The 20,214-nt window shown below is 38.2% G+C and overlaps 1 protein-coding gene across 3 annotated transcripts in view; it reads left to right on the forward strand.

Moving 5' to 3' along the window:
- The window catches only part of LIN7A (lin-7 homolog A, crumbs cell polarity complex component), a 45,497-nt gene that overhangs the window by 5,529 nt on the left and 19,754 nt on the right, over window positions 1-20,214 (forward strand). For all 3 annotated transcript variants that reach the window (XM_065743234.1, XM_065743233.1, XM_065743235.1), the window contains exon 2: window positions 13,037-13,155. In XM_065743234.1, the coding sequence (XP_065599306.1) occupies window positions 13,037-13,155 (119 nt within the window). The remainder of the gene's footprint in view (window positions 1-13,036; window positions 13,156-20,214) is intronic.

The following is a 20,214-nucleotide window of genomic DNA, read 5'->3' on the forward strand; positions in this document are numbered from 1 at the left end:
GGAATAATCTGACATTTCCAATTATGTTTATCTCAGAAATGTGTAACTGATCAGTAACTGTTTTCAGAGTCAGGAAATGATGGTGAGAGATGCCTCTGATCCCCTCCTGCTCAAGGACCTCGTGTTCCTCTTGGTCTGTCAGGCTGAAAAATTCCATAGAGATGGTAGCAGTTAATAATACCCATAGCTTACCTGAATTTATCCTCTGTAGAACAAAGTGATAAATGGAACTCGCATTTGTACAGTTCTGTGATTCTGTGTATGTTCTGCATCTCCTTCTTCAAATGGAGCTTTCTACTGAAGCAGGCACGATGGAGTCCATGACAAGCTCCAAAGTGGATGAGGGTTTGCAACCGTTTGCAACAAGTTGAGAGATAAGAGCCCTGATGATCAGAAAACACAGGGGGTGCTATTCTGATGTATAGTAACCTAGTTTATTTCACATACTGCATTTTTGATGTTTAAAAAATTATTAACATGCTGTAAATTGTAAATACACATACAAACCCAAGCATTTTCAAAGTTAATCTAAGTTGGCTTAATCTTCCTTCGTGATATTTGCTGGAGATTCAGCCTTGGAATGAGAAATATTCAACAGCTGATTCTGTATTCAGATGCGCAGATTTGATTCAGAAGTGCACATTTGTTTACTAATGATGTTTTCCTGAGTGTTTAAGCCATGAGCTCAGACCTCACATATGTTAAAAAGAGAGAGATGAGAACTTTTTCTGAGAATTTTTTTCTCCACAGTTCAAAATAGAACAGTTAAACTCCATACTTGTACATAGTTCTGCTTAAGCTCCAGGACATGCTTCTTATAATGAGTTGTTGTTACCTTAGTGCTCCTTTAATGATAGGATTTTTATTTTATTTTATTTTATTTTAAGCAGAAAAAATGGATTACAAAAGTGTATTTCCAGAAGAGTTTGGAGAATTGTTGTTATTTAAAATGGAACAGTTAAGTACCCAGGAATACACAGAGCATCAAAGCATTGATTTCAGTTGTTTCTGCGTACACATAGATAATTGAATAAGGAAGAGCATTCCTCAAAATAGGCTCTTGATTTATTTTTTCAGAAACTAATTTACGTTTTTACTGTTTTGTTTGAACACTAACCCTTAACGTCCACTAACTTTAATTTTCTTTCTCAGCCATATTTTCTGAGAAAGAATACATCTCCCAGATAGCGAGGTATCAATCCCTCTGCAATTAGTTAGGCATTAGGGAAAAATGTCCTTGAAGTAGCCTAAATAGATCACCATAGTCAGCAGCAGCAGTTTTAACCGTCAGAAATGTGTTTATCATCATCAGATCACCTTCCAGAAGATTTGGCAGTAGTGTTTCTGTCAAATACTATTTACTGAATCAGCACAGAAATAAAAGGATAGCTCATGTGTTCTTTGTTAGACAGAGCCAGAGCAGAGAAACTTTAAGAGAGGATGTTGGCCTTAAATCAATGAAGCACTCTTTGAAAAGAGCAGTGGTTTAATGTCTGATTATCTTCTAATCCTGTGGTAAAAGTGGTGGAATTTATACTAATTTATACAACACCTTCTGCTTCCTAACAGTACAGTCATCTTAAAACATTTCAGGTATGCTTTTGAGATCTTCTAGGTAGATACCTACCTTGTGATGTCAGGCTGCAACCTGAGAAGCATTCTAGTTCCCCTGCTCTGGATCTCAGCATTGTTCAACATGTAGGATACCAAACAACAGCACTGCAAACTTTCATTTGAGCACTTTTCTCACAGAGGTTTTCAGTTTCAAAGTTTTGTTCATAACTTGCAGCAGCACTCTAAACAATCATGGCTTTCTGTGAGATCATACTCTTTCCTAGTTGAAAGTTAATTGTGAGCAGTTGTTGAGATCTGCCATCAGCATATTTGTACTACCTAGGCGTACTGTGAGAGGATTTTATTCATATTGCCCCTTTGTATTGTAGCTTTTCCCATACACGTCCTCAAAGAACAGGTTTTTTTTCCCTTCCTTGAGAAATGACTAGTATCTAGCCAGCTGCCAGTGGGATTCGATCTGCAGAAAGTAATATTGTTAAATCCACTAAAATTGAAGAAAGGATATTAACTTTCTTCTTGTTACCTGAGCCTCCAGGGAAACTTCTCTTAGGTGTATGTATGTAATGACTGCATCACAGCCGTCCTGTTGCACGAGCGCCTTCTTTTCACTGTCATCTTACTGGAGTCTCAAACCACCCAGAAACCCCCAGAAGATAAAATCATGATGCTAGACTTGAAGTGGAGATTTGCATTGCAACAATGTACAATTGCCAGTAGCCCACAGCCATCTTTCTCATCTATCTGGTAATAAAAGAGAAAGATTTAAGATTCAGATTAGCAGGAGAAGTAAGAACTGAGAAGAGGCAGCAGGAGACTGGTAATGACATGAGCAGAGAGAAAAGTGAGAGCAACTGCCTTGGCTCCAGCACAGTGCCTGTTGCGATGGAGAATTAGCATCCTGAAGTTAACCTTGCCTCCCTTTGAGAGGCACCAGTTGGTGCCTTTTTTCCCCTTCCTGTCATTTTCCCTGCCAACAAAAATCTCTCTGATGCAAACTAAAAGCATGCTGCAACTATCTGTGTGGGCAATGCATGAGATTTGGCCATATGGGCATACTTTTGTTTTGCAGTTTGTGTATAGGACACACAAATACATGCTTTTGTTAGGCAGGGAAATAAGAGAATGGTAAAAGTATATCCAGGTTAGAAGTCATGGTTTTCATCCTTTTTTTCTTTGCTCGCACAAGCTTACTCATTGTAGTTATTTCTGTTTTATAATTCTTGAGCTTAGTCAAACTGTAAATTCCTCCCCTGATTTTAATGGTTTCTCTGTATGCTTACTGACTAAAACACAGCAGCAAGTATTCTATTAAGCAGAGTTCTTGATGTATTTTAATGTTGTAGCCTTTTCTTCTTTTAATCTGGGGTCAGAACTCGGAACGTGTTCACATTTGCAGTTTCAGCAACACCAGTGTACTTCAGTCTCACATTTAGGATGGTGGCATTCCAGCATGATTAGTGGTTTCTGCTGAACAGATCCTACAAGACCAAGAGATGTTGTCATTGGGAGATAGATGAGGCTGGCGGAGTTGCCAGCGCATCTTTTTACAAGGTACCTATGGCTACAGGAAGGAGCATACAGTTTCCTTTCACAAAGTTCAGATTGTGGGAACTTACTTCTGAAAAGCCAGATCCTTACCCTGCTGAATTTCTGAATGTCTCAGGGATTTCTAACTTTGCTTCAGAGGTTGATTGATTGATTGTTTTCTGTCTGTAATCGTTTTTGAAGATAGAAACAAAATGTGATTTTACATTCCCCGTGAAAGCAAATAACTGCTTTAAACACTTGAGAACCTTGGGGTTTTTAGAAGTCCTTACAGGAAGACTAAGAACTACAATAACAAACTCTGAAGCAATGAAGTATTATGCTTCTTGTTGGAAATTAGGGTTTAACTATTTTTTTTGAATGAATGAATATATACACGTATATTTGTAACAGATACAACGTGTATTTACTTGAATTCAGCATTCACTTTTTTTGCTAAGTCTAAAAACACGTTTTTGTGTCATATTCACAGCTAACTGTCCCTAGTCAGAAAAGGCACAAGAACCACGTCTCATCTGTTTTACTCAGCACTGAGTAGCTGTCAGTAAATCTTAGTTGTGATCACAGAAAGCGGACGCGATTGAACAATAGGAAGTTGTATCTATATGCAGAAAGAAAAAAGAAATTTTACCTTCCCTACTCTTTTCTCCCAAAGTAATGCAGGGGATAAATCACAACTTTCTTTCTAAAGTACTGTGCTACAGAATACCAGTGTTTCTGATTTTAGTCTGTTCTTTGCATTTTTGACTACATTTTTTTTCAGTCCTTTCTTGTAAGGGATAATTTGGAAACTCGCTTTTGCACTGATGCTTTATTCAAAGCTTTCTATACAAAAGCAGTGGGTGCTGTCGTGGGGTTGGTGTGTGTCTTGGTTACTCACAGATGGCAAAATCTTCTGTTGGAAGTTCTCAAACTTACATTTATGCACCTCCTCACCCTGACTGCTTTAGAAATTGTAACAAAGCTAATAATTTGGAAGAAAAAAAATATATAACTGTTCTGAAATTATTAGTTTGCAAGTTTAATTTTAAATGCTTACCTCTGAAAAATCTGAATTGCATTATTACTATTCAGTTTTAATAAAAACCAGGGAAATTCATCATATTGAAATGATCTTGAATTACCTATCAATTCAAGCTGTACTGTTTTATGTTTTATTATAATTCCTTTAAAAAGCAGTAGAGGAAATGTGATAATACCAGGTCACATTCTCGAAAGATCTGATGAACTTAACAGTTCTGGGAGCTTAGTGGATCTCTCTCAAACACCAAAAAAAGAACAAATTCTGAAAATTATCAACAAGAATGCTTCTCTGATTTACACCAGTTATATGAAGGCTTCATTGGAAAAACTGAGGAATGGCTTTACCTGTGCAGGTTAATGATTATGACAGAAAAAATGACCAAGGTAGAGCAAATCCAATTCTTCCAGTTGGCCTTCATGGTTAGGTTAGGGCTGTGGAAAAGCCCTAGCTGAAGAGGAGAATGGAAATCACTAAAACTTACCAGGTTGGAAGGGAGAAGATTACTCAGACATTGGTAGACAGTGAGAAGTCCCAGGAACATAAAGGGGCATACTTTTTTACTTAAGAGACCTTTTGAATGTTGAATTTGGACAAGCTAGGGGGGTATTAAGGAGCAGGTATGCACCATTTCAGTATTTCAGGTAGTGTGCCTGAAATGGGAAAAATGAAATCGCTGAAGAGAATCGTAAGGGTCTTTTGTAGTGTTGAGGATGCTGGATGGAAAGGTCTCCATGCAACTTCTGTCTGTATTTTGGAACATAGGTTGATACTGCTTTCCTTGAAAATTAAGTGTCCTTTCTGTGAGTTATTTTGCAAAACATTTCAGACCTTTACTGTCAAATTCAGGTGTTCCTGTCAAAGCTGCAGGGAAGGCTCATGGTGATTAATGTGGCTTGGGGTATGTAGCATCTGGGTCGGGGCAGAGAGAAACAGAGGGCTTGTACATCTGTGGTGTGTTTGAGAAACTAGAGCTGGAAAAACCTGAGCGTCACCAACATACAGAAACAGAAATGTAGACCCAAACAGAGTCTGATAATAGCCAAAGAAAATGAGCATGACCTGGGCATTGGGTATGTATGTACACTCGATCTTATTCCCTGGTTGGTTTTCCTCATATATGATGAAAAAAATCCATCACATTTTTGATTAAGACATTTTTAAGACCTTTAACTAAAAAGCACTTTGGTCTTCTTGCTGGCAACATTACTCTTGTTGGATGTGACTGTTCTCAAGTGTGGTGTCTTCTGTACCACATGGAGGTAAATTTGCAGGAATTCTTTGCTGTGTATCTGGACAGTAACAGTGAATTTCATCGTACCATGATGTATGTAGGGTGCTGGCATTTACATCTGAGGTAATCATCTAGTCTCCCTTTGTAGTCAACAAAGAGAACAGGCACTCCTAGAGTATGATTCATCTTATCTAAAATAGGTCAGATAAATTGTAGCCTGAATGTGTTTTTCTTCATTGAAAATAGCAGCAGTCTGGGGTGAGAAGCTGAGCTGTAGATGCTTGCGTTAGAATTGTGGTGAGTTGAAATCCTCAGCACGAGGTGAATCATGAGGATTTGGTTGTTCTTTGCTATATTTATTTGTGCATTCACAGTATTTAACCATGGGAGTAGAAGTGATACTGCATTAAGTCTATAACTGCTACCCATATAATATAAACTAAAATAAACATTAATGTAAAGCTATACAAATATAAATATTACTATAAATATAATGTATCAGAAAGCACTGATATTACTGCTATAATGTCACAGTTTCAAGCGTGACAGGGCTAAGGGGCCTTTTTGTCCTCAAAAGGGGAGAAGGAAAGAAAAATGACCTAATTAAGATAAGGATAGATAACGGATTTACTACAAATGGTAAAAGAATGTCACCTGGAATCCTAGATCGTGAGGAGGCTCCTGGGAAATGCAGTACATCCTGGTGTATCTTCGTCTTGGGAACACAGCTCCACAGCCTGTCACGTGATGTCATGGTACAGAGCACTGATAAAACCAGGACACATAATTAGTTTGAATGGACCTCACAGGTACACATTAGTGTTGAAAATTATTGCTGAATCGTAACAGACTAGCGTGTTCCCTGCATGTCAAGTCTGATTTACCATGGTGAGGTACACCTTTATGCTTACTCATTAGCATGAAATTCAGGGCAAGACAAGCATAGCAACTTAAATGGGCAAAACAAAAGGCCTTCATTTTCCCTCACTCGTTTAGGTCAGATTAAATGTATTAGATTAACAGGAGAGTTGTTTTATTTCAGGAGAGCACTGTGCTGTTAGTAAGGAAGCAAAGTGATGAGCTGGGCGTTGGGCAGGCTGCTGTGTGACACCCAGTGGGAATTGCCATGTTACGCAAAGCAGCAACTGATAGCAGAGCTCTGCTAGTGCTGAAAATCCTCACAAGGCACAAGCTGAAAATCTTCCAAAACTCGTGCTTTAACCAAGAAGTCACAGAGATAAGGGGTGTTGCTGGCTATGAATTATGAATGAACTTTGCTAATGACTGTGGAATTCTAATTGCCTAACCATTGATTACCTACTGTCATTTGATAGTATTTGAAGATGATCCTGTGTGGGTTTGGGGAATTATGATAAAAAACAGAGTAACATGGAGAATTTGGAACTGTGTTTTCATGAGCTATAAAGGAACAACTAAACCTTAAAAAAAAAAAAGTACTGGAGGAGTAAAAACCTGACAGTTAATGAAGATCTGTTATGTTATGCAAATTCTTCACCTTCAGCCTAATTAAAGGTCTTCAGGCACAATGAAATAGAGCTTGAAAATTGTCAACATTATTTTTCTTTAATGCCATAGTGAAGCTAGCGAAGACTTGCTGAGCGTCCTCGCTGTCAGTTTGTGGTGATGTTCCACCTATTTGAAGTACCAAAGCATGGTATTTATGCAGCACATTTATTTTTCCTAATAACTAGCATACTAATTTATCAAAATTCTCCCAAATTAAAATGAATGAGGCAGTTGAACGACTTCAGAAAGGTGAGAAGTCTATTTTCTCATTTCGTTAACAAATAAGTGATCATCAGATTTTTACTTGAGGAGCAACTCAGCAACATGATTCCAGAGCAGTTATCAGAGTACAGAAATACTACACAGGTCACTCCACAAGTAATGCCTCCTTTTTGTTCCTATGGAAACTGCAACAGATACAAAGAGCACAATAACACTTTTGATAGAGTGCATTCTTAGCTACAAAACGCTGTTTTTAAGCATACTCACCACCATTAGCTGTGCATTTTTGCTACTGATAAACAACAGCCTGAACACTGCAGTCCTAAAAAATCTGTACCAGTGAAGGTAATCCACAATTGAAACGTACCACTACTGCCTCACTGTGCTCACGTCCTCTGTTTGGTCTCCAGTAACGTTCAGCAAGCATCTGTGAATGTCACTGGGAGCCTTTTTTTTTTTTTTTTTGCATGGAGAAATTCATTGTCACACCTTTGCTTCATGTTCACTTCCATGTCTTATGCCATTTTGTCTCATTGCCTCTCTGCTGCCCCATCTGTGACACTGCAACAAAATGGAATGAGAGTATTGTCAGGAAGGTTCAGCCTTTGCTGCCATGCTACCAACCTCTGCCTGTTGACATCACAGGCCAACAGAATAAAACAGGGGGCATTACTTTTGCAGGTAGCCCTTCTGTGTTTCTAAGTAATTTCTGTTTGAATCCAAACTAGTATTACAGAGCATTCTATTGTCTGTTTAGTCATTTCTTACTCAGAGGATAATATATTTAGACCAGCATTAACTTGCTTATAGGTCTGTATAAGAGGAAGCTTGGGAGCTAGTAGATGCACAACAGTTTTCATGTTTTGCATTATGAAGCATGCAAGTACATTCATTTTCACAAGCCACTGTCATATGAACAGGATGATCAGAGAAGCATTAACTAAACAAAGTGACCTTTTTATTAATTGCACAGATATACATGGCTATACATACAGAATTCATTTATTATTGCATGACAATGTTCTGCTTGTATCACAGCGTGGAATTTTACTGGTTCTATGTTCTAGTGATAGACTTCTTTCTTAATGCTTAAATAGTAACCTACTGCTGCTTTGCCACTGGCAATACAAAAGAAAATTCATTCAAATTAAAACAGAAAGGGCACTTGAAATATTTTTTTTTTCTGAAAGCCGTGCTTTTCTTTCTGATGAGCACACTTGATAAAATGTGTTCCACCCACAGCCCCCTGACTTCACTGATAACATGATCCACCACGCTGAAACCTTATTATTTCCTGAAAGGCTGTAGGCAAGCACGGTGATGAGAAGACAGGAAGGGAAGCAAATGTTAAACAGAATGGGAGAAAAAGAAATTCTGAATTTGTATCAGGAAGTCAGAAGATAATGGTCAAAAAATAATAAAAAGGTGGTTAGAATTGGGTATAAAAAGAGGACAAATAATATAATATTCCTTTCCGAGTGTATACATCATAGAATACAGAGGAATAATTCCACCCACGCTGATACTCAAAATCCCACAGAAATGAGTGGGAATAGAAATGTGAGAAGTCAGTATAGACATCAATGACATTTCCATCAGTTTAATACTGATATAATGGAATTTGTCTTTCTAAATACATAGAAGGTATTTCACAATTCTGGTTGTGTTCCAAAAATATCTTAGGTTTAAAGAAGGGCAAATCAGGAATAAAACGCAAGAGAGTTTTATTTGCATAAAGTTTAACTGTTCTTAACACAATACCACCAGTATTTATGTATCTATATAAAACATACACGTTTTTCATCAGTTTGTGCATTCTGCAAGTGTGTAAGAAAATGTTACTCAAAAACAATTTCCCAGTGATAATTTTTGCAAGGAAATCTGATTACATTTGTAATCGAAGGGGGATTTGGGGCAAGAAAACTATCCCAGCAGATGAATACCAGTCCTTCAGAAACATGTGGCAGTGCCCTGACAGGGATGGATTGATTACCTGCTGCATGCATTCTTGCTATTGTAACTGAAATCTGCCTCAGTGACAGTCTCATCACTTCTTTGAGCTGCCATTTATCTGTGAGTTGCTTACTTAACTTACATTGAGCAAGTCCACCTTGTAAGCTGTCCTGAAGCAATTGTTCATTCAAGTTTCCCCGTCAGAGTTATTAATGGAAAAAAATACAGGAAGTTTCATGAGATCACATTTATACATTCATGTTTAAACAGTTTTGGTTTTGTATAAACTGTTACACTTTGCCCCTGACAGAGCATCAGCTTGTAACAAACAGCTTTGACCCTGAACGAATGCCTCATTTTAATTCTACATTTTTATCCCTTGAAGCTCTTTATTATTCCATATTCTCTCTACTGCAAGCAGTATTGCACAAGTCATTGCCAAATTGGGTCAAGCCATGTTGCCTAAGAGAGAGAAAGCAAGCTGATTATTTATAACAAATATGGTGAATAAAAAAACAAGAATTTGGGCAACAACATTCATGCATTCTGTCTCTCTGGACAAATTGGAAGTGAGGAAAATCAGAATACTTTCAGGATATTCAGGATATTCTTTACCCAAGCCAATTTTTAGTCACAAAGTGAAGAAAACTGTTGCTGACAAATGACAGCTCCGTGCTCAGTTTTGCGTAGGAGCGTGCATACTAAACATCCATTGATTTCATGCCAGACTTTTGAACTGGGATAAAAATTTACCTTTTGTATTGTAACAGTCTTTGTTTTAGAAGTGATTAATTGTTTGAACCTGGTTCATGCCCTAGGAAAATGTGTAGACATGTATTTAACAATTTTATATTGATCAATGCATCTAAAGCTTTTTATGTTCCCGTCTGGATCAGAAGAGATTTCTCAGTCAGAGCAGCTATTTCATTGAATATCATTGATTCAGGAGCAAAAGCAAATACAAAGTTATACACAAAACGTTCAGATAACAGTGAGGAAACTTCTGCATAACTGTAAAATAGTAATCAATCTATTGTCTTTGGCCCCGGCCTGCTACAGATAGTGTTGGTGACTGGGAAGGACAGTTCTAAAATACCCTGAACAAGTACTGGAAAAGATGCTGACTCAGAAGTCATATCTGATCTGTTACGATAGGTTGTTGGGGCTTCTTTGTAATAAATTATCTACTTGCTTTGTGTAGAATGAAATACATAGCAGTTTTTACCAACTAGCAAATGTCTGTTAAAAGGTTCAAAAATTATTTGGGTGTTAACTTATCATAGCACAACCTACCATTCTAAATAATTGCTTATCTTCTTCAATTAAACTGTAAATTCTTCGAGACACCATCTTCTCTGTTCCTAACACCGAGACAGATGAATACTACTTCGTTACAAATACATTATTAAGATTTTATTCCTGTTAGAGCTCATCCTCTGTCACCTCTTTCTATTTCCAAACATTTTCCCATGAGTTTTATATGTAAGACGTGGTCAGTATAGCTCAGCTACAAGCCAAGGATTCTTGTCAGCAGTGTGTGGTGACAGGATGAGGGGAAATGGCCACAAACTGATGCACATGAGGTTTCACACAGATGTGTGTGGGAACTTCTTCCCAGTGCAGTGACGGAGCAGTGGCACAGCTGCACAGAGAGGTGGTGGAGTCTCCTTCTCTGGAGACGTTCCAGACCCGCCTGGACGCCTACCTGTGCTACCTGGGCTAGGGAGCTGCTTTGGCAGGGGGCTGGACTTTGTGATCTCTGGAGGTCCCTTCCAACCCCTACAGTTCTGTGATTCTGTGATTCTAAGAACTGTTTCAGTTAGTATAATCTCGTAGTCAGAAACAGTAAAACTCTTGTCATCAGACTGCAGAATTACACAGGGCTGTGTGTAGTCATTGTAGTTGTTGCAGAGTTGTTTGGTAGACTGAGGGAGGTGGTTGAGGCACCATCCCTAGCGCTGTTCAAGAAGCGTTTAGATGAGGTGCTAAGGGATTTGATTCAGTAGTTGGATAGGGATAGTGATAGGAGGATGGTTGGACTAGATGATCTTGTAGGTCCTTTCCAACCTTATGAACCTATGAACCTGAGGAGGGATTTTATTTCTTCTTAGAGCAATTAACGCACTGAATTAAAATACCTTGAGTATCTTGAATACTCTTTTATCCTTTAGTCCTAGGAATACATGTAATTGCTAGGCTACAAACCTATTTTTAGTAGGATGGTGCAGTTGGCCAATAGTGGCTCAGGTAGCTATTCAAAGTATTGCAGAAGAGCGTGAGAATGACCACACGATCAAGACTATTGTTCAGTGATAACAGGACATTTACAGGAGGAGTTGAAAGGCAGCACTAAATGATTCAGGAGGAGAAAACCTGTTAAGCTCTACTATTTAGAAGCTGACTGAGATGAGCATCATGCAGCTCAGCCCTGGGAATATGATCAGATTCCTGCTCGGTACTCTGAATGTTGACTTAGTTAAGCCTTCTGGATTGCTCTTCAGAAACATCTAGATCGTGCCCTTGATGATACATGTGGGCTTAAGGAGAATTTAGGCCACCAGAAAAATGTACTTTGTGTATGAGCATGCTCCAAAAGTAATGCTTCCTACTTTATTCTGTTTGTCCATTATGTCAATCAAGAGAGTTACATTGCTATGGCAGTAGAGCTTGACCCTTCTAGCCATTATTCCATTGCATTTTGTTGTTTTGTAAGAGATGGCAGCAGAGGGGCAGCCTGACAGAATGGTGTCTGACATGGAAACGTATATAAAGCATGGGTCTGTCATTGAATTCCTTCATGTGAAAAAATGGCAGCCACTGATGTTAATTGACACTTGCTGAACGTTTATGGAGACCAACCAGTGGATGTGAGCACAGTGAGGCTGTGATGGTGTGTTTCAGCAGTTCTGGCAGTGAGTCACCTCCACTGATGCAGATTTTTAGGAGCATGGTGTGCAGGCTCTTGTTCATCACTATCAAAAATGTATTACTAATAATAGTGACTGTTGAAAAAGACTGTTTTGTAGCAGAATTTGCTCTGTCAAATAGTGTTACTGTACTTAGTCATAGTTTCCTTGGAAATAAAAAGGAGGCATTACTTTTGGAGTGACTTACATATTTATGTGGGTTACACAGGTTTTACATGGCAAATCAGGTAATTTAGCATAGGTCTTTGGAGAACCTGGACAAGAGCCTTACATATTTACTTTTATTTATTCTTCACTAGCAAGCTCTAGAAGATGATGTTTATAATTGATAAGAAGATTTAGATTCATGAGAAGATCAAATACTTTTATTAGACATTGTTATCAGAGTGTGCTTACATACGTCAGGGGGAAGTTCTTTACAGAAAGAGTGATGAGGTGCTTTAACAGGCAGCCCCGAGAGGTTGTGGATGCTCTGTCCCTGGAGGTGTTCAAGACCAGGCTGAATGGGGCCCTGGGCAAGCTGATCTAGTACCAGACATGGAGGTTGGTGGCCCAGCTTGTGGCAGGGAGGTTGGAACTCGATGATCCTTGAGGTCCCTTCCAACCCAAGGCATTCTATGATTCTATGACTAAATGACTCAATTTCATTCTTGTAGACTTTCTGAAAGTAGACCCCATACTGTTTCTGTGCTGCTTCTGTGCAGAAAAGTAAGAAAAAAATTAGGACTGCTAATGCGGATTAGCTACTTTAAATTGGTAGACTTGTTCCAGAAATGGTTTGCAATTAACAATGCAGCTCTGTATGTGTGTCTGTTGTATGTGTATGAGCCCCATTGGTCTATATGTGGGGTTTTGGATCTCTCAGCAGTAGTGCTGATGCCTACCTGAGCCTGGTATAACAAGATTAAAACAGTAGTTGTTTCCACAGTGGATTTTAAATTTAAAATCACCATAATTTTTCCCCTTTTAGTCACTGTTCTGTTTACAACCTCTGTTTATACTGACTTGTGTTTCTTTTCTTTTTCCACTCAGATGTTGCAAGAGCAATTGAGTTACTGGAGAAACTGCAAGAATCTGGAGAAGTACCAGTACATAAATTACAGTCTCTAAAGAAGGTGCTGCAGAGTGAGTTCTGTACAGCTATCAGAGAGGTATGGAACAGGGATTTTTAGTTATTTCTCTGAAGAAAATCTCTATTCTAAAAATTAAAGTATACTGCTGGAGAAGTGGCAGTACCTTATAAAGGACAACGGATGTGAGATGTGTCTGTAGCTACCTGCTACAGTGGAGAAAGATGAAGTTACTGAAAAGCAGATGCAGAACAGTTGCGTCAGCAAGGCATCGAGCCTGAGGCAATTAGACTTGATAAGGAGAAAGAGTGATTAATTATCATGTTAGCATTCTGCTCGTGCTGTTTCAAGGTTTGTGCTAAGTCATACAGCACATGGGGACGTGCTCTGTTGGGTGAGTGCAAGATTAAATGTCTTTTCTCTGAACTCAGTTGTGAGATGGAAGTGCCACGAGAGACAATTGACGTAAACATTGGAACTTAACTAAAGCTAATATGAGCATTGTATTTGTAGTCAGTGATCAGGCCCCAGTGGGTGTTGCCTCACATGTAGGAATTTTTTATCAATTTATTAAGAATTGTGATTGTTACCCAGCAATGTATGGCCAAGGCCCTTCCTGAGCTATGCCCAACAGCAGATAAACTATTGTTTTGTTCTAGTCAAGCCAGAGAAAGAGCAGCTTTCTTACATACATTCTTGTGTATTATCTTTAAGGTAGTTAAATTATTAATACTTCTGTGAGAAGTTTCTTGGACAGAAATCATAAATTAATAACATTGTGTGTCAGACTTCTTACCTACTAAAAGTGATACTGTTAGCCTGCCAGTCTGAAGTAGCTCTAAATGCCTTAGTGAAGGTAACATACTTTCAGTGAAAATCTGTAAGAAATTCTGTTTCAGTTTGTCTATCTATTGGCTGGAACTAATCCTCCCTCACTCAAATCAATAGGAAATCTAATGTTTCCTCAGTGGTAGCAGGATTGAACTTCCTGATAACTAGGCAACAGCAGCACATTGATATGGTGGACTGCTGAGTGTCTAGAAGGAAGAAAGATAACAGTTTAATAAGCAGAATGCAAGACACTCTTTGTTTCTTGGAGTATATTCTTCAATGTGAGAAACAGAGGGAGTTTTCAGCTAAGTTAAACGAGGGTTTTCAAGGCTTTTTAAAGCAAATAGTGTTTTATGACAATAATGGCACTATGTACCCTGTAAAGCTAATATTCTGATTAGTCCTTTCATTTAACTAACTAAATGCTTCTTTAATTGACCAAACAGTTTTGAAAAGTTATTTTTCTTCAGATAGCAGAGTCTGGCACTCTGGTTGTTATGGAAATTTTCAATCTCTGGAGCATCATCAGTGAAATCTTGTCTAATTGATATCCTTCTCTGGAAAATGCTCTTAATAGAAACAGTCATAAAGCGTTTTGAAACAGGTATGGAGCCTAGGAGGTAGGAAAATGTTTTAGACAAATTCACTCTCAGTTCAGTGAACTGAAAGTGGATTTTGACAAAATGATCTCAGTGGCACAAAAGGTCTTTGTGGAGTGTTGTATAACGATACCTTGCACATGTAATCTAATTGGTATTAGAGTAGTACAACCAAGTAGTAGTTACCTTAATATGCCTATAACACAAGAAGCACTTAGTGATGAATGAATAATTAAGTCAGTTGTACCAACTTCATTAAAAAATATTTATTTCTAAATATTTAATATTACATACTTATAGACGATCTAACTAATATATCACTATTAGAGAATAAAATTCTACAAAAAATTATTAATATAATTTATGATTATATATAAGATACTTTCATAGAATAAATATTTTAATACAAGATGTCCAATAATGAATCTTTTCAGCCAAGGAGAGTAGAGAAATTGACATGTATAGATTGGCAGTTCATAAGATTGTTCAACATGTGACTCCTCTTTACAGTTACTTACATTAAACCTTCGGCAAATGTTAAGAATGTATCACTTCTTTTTTTAAACCACTTGAAAAGTTGTTGGAAAATGACAGCAAATATTTTTCTCTGCTAAAACAAAGAAGAGAGTAAGAAAACCATGAAATATTCTAGCCTTGTTTAATTGTTAGACTTCTCCAAGCACTCCAGTGGAGAATATTTGTTCTGGGTCTTGCAGTTAATCAGGATTGTCCTTCTTGCATGTCCTTAATGTATGCTGGAATTATTGAGAGACTGGTAGCTACTTTACTGAAGAGTGCAGTCTTTTACTGAGCATATTTGAGGCTGAAATAGCTGAGGCTAGAAAGAAATTTCCCTGCGTATGCTCCTTCCCATTGTTTATCTTCTTTTATCCTGAGTACAGTCTGTGAGAGTGTGGAGACCTGCTTTTTATTTCCTCTCTTAGCACCTGCATAATGAAGTGGAGAAGAGTTACCGACCTTAGAGGGAGAGGCATGACAGTCAGCTGGAAGTAATGTGGAGAGTTGTACAGAGTGATTTTCCTGGAGAAAGCAATGAAGTAGATAGAGAGTCAGCAGTAGGTAGGAGTAATTGAAATAGGATGAGGAGCAGTGGAAGACTTTGTATTTGTATTCAAATTCAGGAAGAGGCTGCTTATTAAATGTGTGCCGAGATTCAGATTTGCAGTGTGATGTGTACATTACATAATGTAAGATCTGAGCCTAACTTTCTTTAATCAGAAAATCTAATAAAGCAGATTAAGTCTGTAGCCCTATAAATTCCTTAATGGAAGAGCTTTGAAAACTAAACGTTTTCTTTTCCAGACTAAGAAACTATGAACACTTAATTATCCAATGAGTTTGATTATTAAAATATGTCCCAGACAAACTGAATGCTGGACTGAATGTGGGTGAAATGATTGAAGATAATTTTAGTCCACGCAGTTTTCATTCACTGTGACTTGTCCCTTCTGTAACTAGGGATTATTTAACTTCAGAAGCAGTAGGTCACCTTTATGATCAATTAGCCTTTAAAAGTATGAGATACTTTATTAGATGTAGTTTCGATATAGTATGTAGGAATCTATTAAATGTCTGTAATGAATTGTATTTATGGGAACATATTTAGTAAATCAAGCCACCAATCAAAATCCTCAAACTAATATTCTACAGAAATAAAATCTTTTTAAAGTGTCTGAGTGAATGAAATTTAAATAGGAGTACTTTGGCATTTTTCTAGAATGCTGTGTCAGGAAATGGTGGTTAATGGATCTCATTTAACTAAATATAAGTAACACCAACTGAAGTGTTCTATCTGGCACTAGGAAGAGATTTGTATGAGCTCTGAAAATCTGAAAATAGCTGAATATTGACCACAGGATTTTCATCTGAAGACACTAGCTGTACCACCTAGACCAAAAAGCAAGGTAACCCAGGTTCGGTCACAGGAAAATTGTATTTTGAAAAAAGTAAGATTAAAATTAAAATTGCATTTTAAAATTACTTGTTTCAAAAGCTTACAAGCTACATGAAAATTAGTTAAGCTTCTGTAGCTTTGTCACCTATCAAATGATACGTGAATCCTGTCCGTTATACCAGTAAGCCCTTCCTTCCATGTTTTTTTGCTATTTATTAAAGCTGTTGCTGTGTTGGATTCCTCTGATTCCTGGGAGATTACTAGAATAGATGAACTGCAAGGCATGAAAACTGAATGCACAATTGAAATGCTGGGAAGGTATATTCACGTAGAACACAGAACTAGCGACCTGAATTGGTACAGTGACTTGTTGTAAGGCAGTGAAAAGGAAATTAGGTGAACTGTTAACTTCTGGTCTGGCAATAAACCTTAAATTTCTGTAGGCACAGAAGTTAGAGTAAATGGCTTAGTAAAACACACTAAATACCTTAGGAGATTGTGGGAATTTCATTTACCATTAGCATTTGATAGTCAGTCCTGAAACACCAGGAATGTGGAGTTACAGCTTGATAAGCCCATGCATCTTCTTATGAGCAAAAGTTTTCTTTCAAGCTGATTGCAAAGTTACTATTTCTGTACCTTCAGTAGTAGTATAAAATTCAAGTATATCTGCCTTTCTTGTTCTTCACTTTTCCTTCCTTCTCTTTTCCATCTTCGTAATTAAATCTAATGCTTTTCTCTGTGGATATTATTTAAAATGAATCTGACTGAAATATACCAATAGTAAAGCATTTATCATTACCAAATGTAATCAGATCAAATGGTCTCTATAAAAATGTTATGAGGCAGAAAGAAGGACAAAAATAGACGCTATTTTAATGTGTTGTCTCGTGACTCCCATCAAAATGTCAGGTCATAACACAACAGCACTTCTGCAGGACTCAGTCCAGTGCAAGTGCAATCATTTCTATAAAAGGAAGAGCAGTCAACACAATACTGTACTGTTGTTTTATATTTAAATAGCTTGTGGAAAAGCATGTTGTCTTTGAAGATGGGGAAAAAAGGAAGACCTGAGAAAATGCAGGCCAGTCCTTTTCACCTCTGTGCCCAGCAAGGTCTTGGAGCAGATCCTTATGGAAACTATGCTAAGGTACATGGAAAACAGAGGGATTGGTGTCAGCCAGAATGGCTTCACTACAGGCAAGTAGTGCCAGAGAAATTTGGCCTATGCAGGGGTAACAGCATCATTGGATAAGGGAGGAGCAACTACTGTCATGAAGTCATGAAGAGACTTGGATTTGATGTGTGGACCAGGTAATGAATAAGGAATGGAGTAGATGGTTGCACTCAGTTGCAGTGAAAGACTCTATATCCAGGTGGACATCAGTGGCAATACTCTGTTCCTCAGAAGTCAGAAGTCAGTATTGGGATGATCAGAAAAATGAGTATCTCTCCTGTGAAGACAGGCTGGGAGAGTTGGGGTTCTACAACCTGGAGAAGAGAATGCCCCAGGGAGACCTCATTGCAGCCTTCCAGTACCTAAAGGGGGCCTACAAGAGAGGTAGCATAGTGATCGGAAAAATGGGGGTACAGTTTTAAACTGAAGGAGGGTAGGCTTAGATTAGGTATTAGGAAGACAGTCTTCATTAAGAGCATGGTGAGGTACTGGAACAGGTTGCCCAGAGAAGTTGTGAATACCCCATCCCAGAAAGCATTCAAGGCCAGGGTTTGAGCAACCTGGTCTATTGGAAGGCGTCCCTGCCTATGGAAGCTGGACTGAAATAGGCTTTCACCCAAGCCAAACCATTCTGTGAATTCTCTGAATTTCAAGGTTGGTTTCTTTAGTTGACAATATATTGTTCCTTTGCCTCTCAGACTTAGCCTCTGGAAACAGTTGTGTTGTTTTCTGTCTGATAAATCCCATTCCCAGTAAAAATAGAGGTTCCTCAGGCCAAACTCTCTTGGCTTGCATTGAGGAAAGCCCTGGATTTGGAATTCTGCCATCTCTTTCTGTTTTCATTGAGTGATGGCTATTTGTTGCAGGAAGAAGAACAGAATCCCTGTCATCTGAATGTCATCTGAACCAGTCCACCTTGCCCAAGTTCTAGGACTGGGTAGCACTTGTAAGAATCTTGTGCTGTACCTCGCTGTCCCTTCTCCATTACTAGCATACAAGCAATGAAAAGCCACGTAAAATAATAATAAAAATAATTTCAGCACATTCTTCACTGCTTAGAAAGGACATTACTTACTTTCATTCAAAGCTGATGGTATGGCAGAATGATAATGCTTTCATTTTCTAAATTTGCTTTCCCTCTCCTGGTTACAATTATTATCTCTATAATGATGAGTTAAGGAACGGATTTGTACTGTATGTAAATTAGGGCAGAAATAATGGTCTGTCTGCTATGTTAGGCATTTAGAAAGGTCAGCACTTTGGAAAGCTTAAGTGAGCAGTAAGTACAAAAAATATATTTTAATATATAAAAGTACCCTACTGTGTTGAAATATGAGCTATGGGTTTTTTTACATGAATGCAACCAGAAATTATACAAAGTTTGAGAAACAATGACATTGCAGTCACCACTTTACCGTAAGTGACTGAAGCTTTACTTGGTTACTTGCAAGCTCTGGGTGGCACAAATGAGAACTTCTGGAATGATTACATTGTCACTCAGCAGATGGCCTTCATTGATGGCAGATGAATTTACCAGGCAGCCCAAGCTTTATCTGAGAGAAGGCATTATTAAGTCTGTGTGTAATTACTAAGTCCTTATGACTTTCATGACTTTGCTGCAGGAGATTTAAAACATCTGCTGTTGTCACTTTTTTCAGCTGCCTAGAGCTAAATACATTGATTTCACAGATGCAGTACCCTAGAATCTGGGGCCATACCACATCACTGATCTTTAATCAGTGCTTTCTCCCATTGGTTTTGATTAAAGATCAATTTTCAGAGTCAGCTGATGGCAATATATCTACTTGCATTTGTGCTTTCTTTTTGTAGCTGTGTTTTCCACAGGAGAGAGCTATTTCAGTGCTGCAAGAGTGCTGTAGTATCTAAAATCAAAGCAGTGACATACCTCATTCATGCTCCAGTTTATCAGGATTGCTGATATACATGTACTGAAACTCTTTGGTGAGTGGTACCGATACGACGTTCTTAGTTCTGTACCTGTAGAATTTCTCTTCTGTCTTGCAGAAGGTCACTCTCGTGGTTCAGTGGCAGTGCATCTTGGCATCTTTTTTGTTTTCTTCACGTTACCATTATAGTTTATTTCTGCAGTATTGAATTTGATTACATAAAGCTCTTACAGATAAACAGAACATCCTCTGCTGCAATTCATCTCAAGCCTGCTTCTTCCTCTTGAGGGAAACCAGCAGCTAGGTGAACTACTGAGGAATGTTTATGCTGACAGTCTGCTGGAAGCCCCTGTGGCATCTGCATCAGCTTGCATTTCTCCCTCGATGGAGCATCCATATCCACTTGCTTCACCTTAACAGAAGTTGCTGATCAGACTCCTGAGAAAACCTCCTTCATCTCCGTTTTTTAATATACTTTCAGAAAAGAAAATAAATTGTAAAACTACTTGAGAACTCCATTTTGGGTACATTTTCGTTCGTGTTTAAAATAAGAAATGTCAGCAGTTTTCTTTCACTCTCCCATTCTCAGCTCAATAGGAACATTTGAGATAAACTTGCATGACTTGCTCAGGTTATGTCATCTTTTATCCAGGTGCTGATAATGACGAGGCTTTGCCAAAGCTCTTAATTTTTAGAATATGGCTATTGCAT

This window comes from Cyrtonyx montezumae, unplaced genomic scaffold (genome assembly GCF_038088225.1).
Source record: "Cyrtonyx montezumae isolate F1298 unplaced genomic scaffold, pur_monq_1.0 scaffold_3, whole genome shotgun sequence".
Classification (NCBI taxonomy): Eukaryota; Metazoa; Chordata; class Aves; order Galliformes; family Odontophoridae; genus Cyrtonyx; species Cyrtonyx montezumae.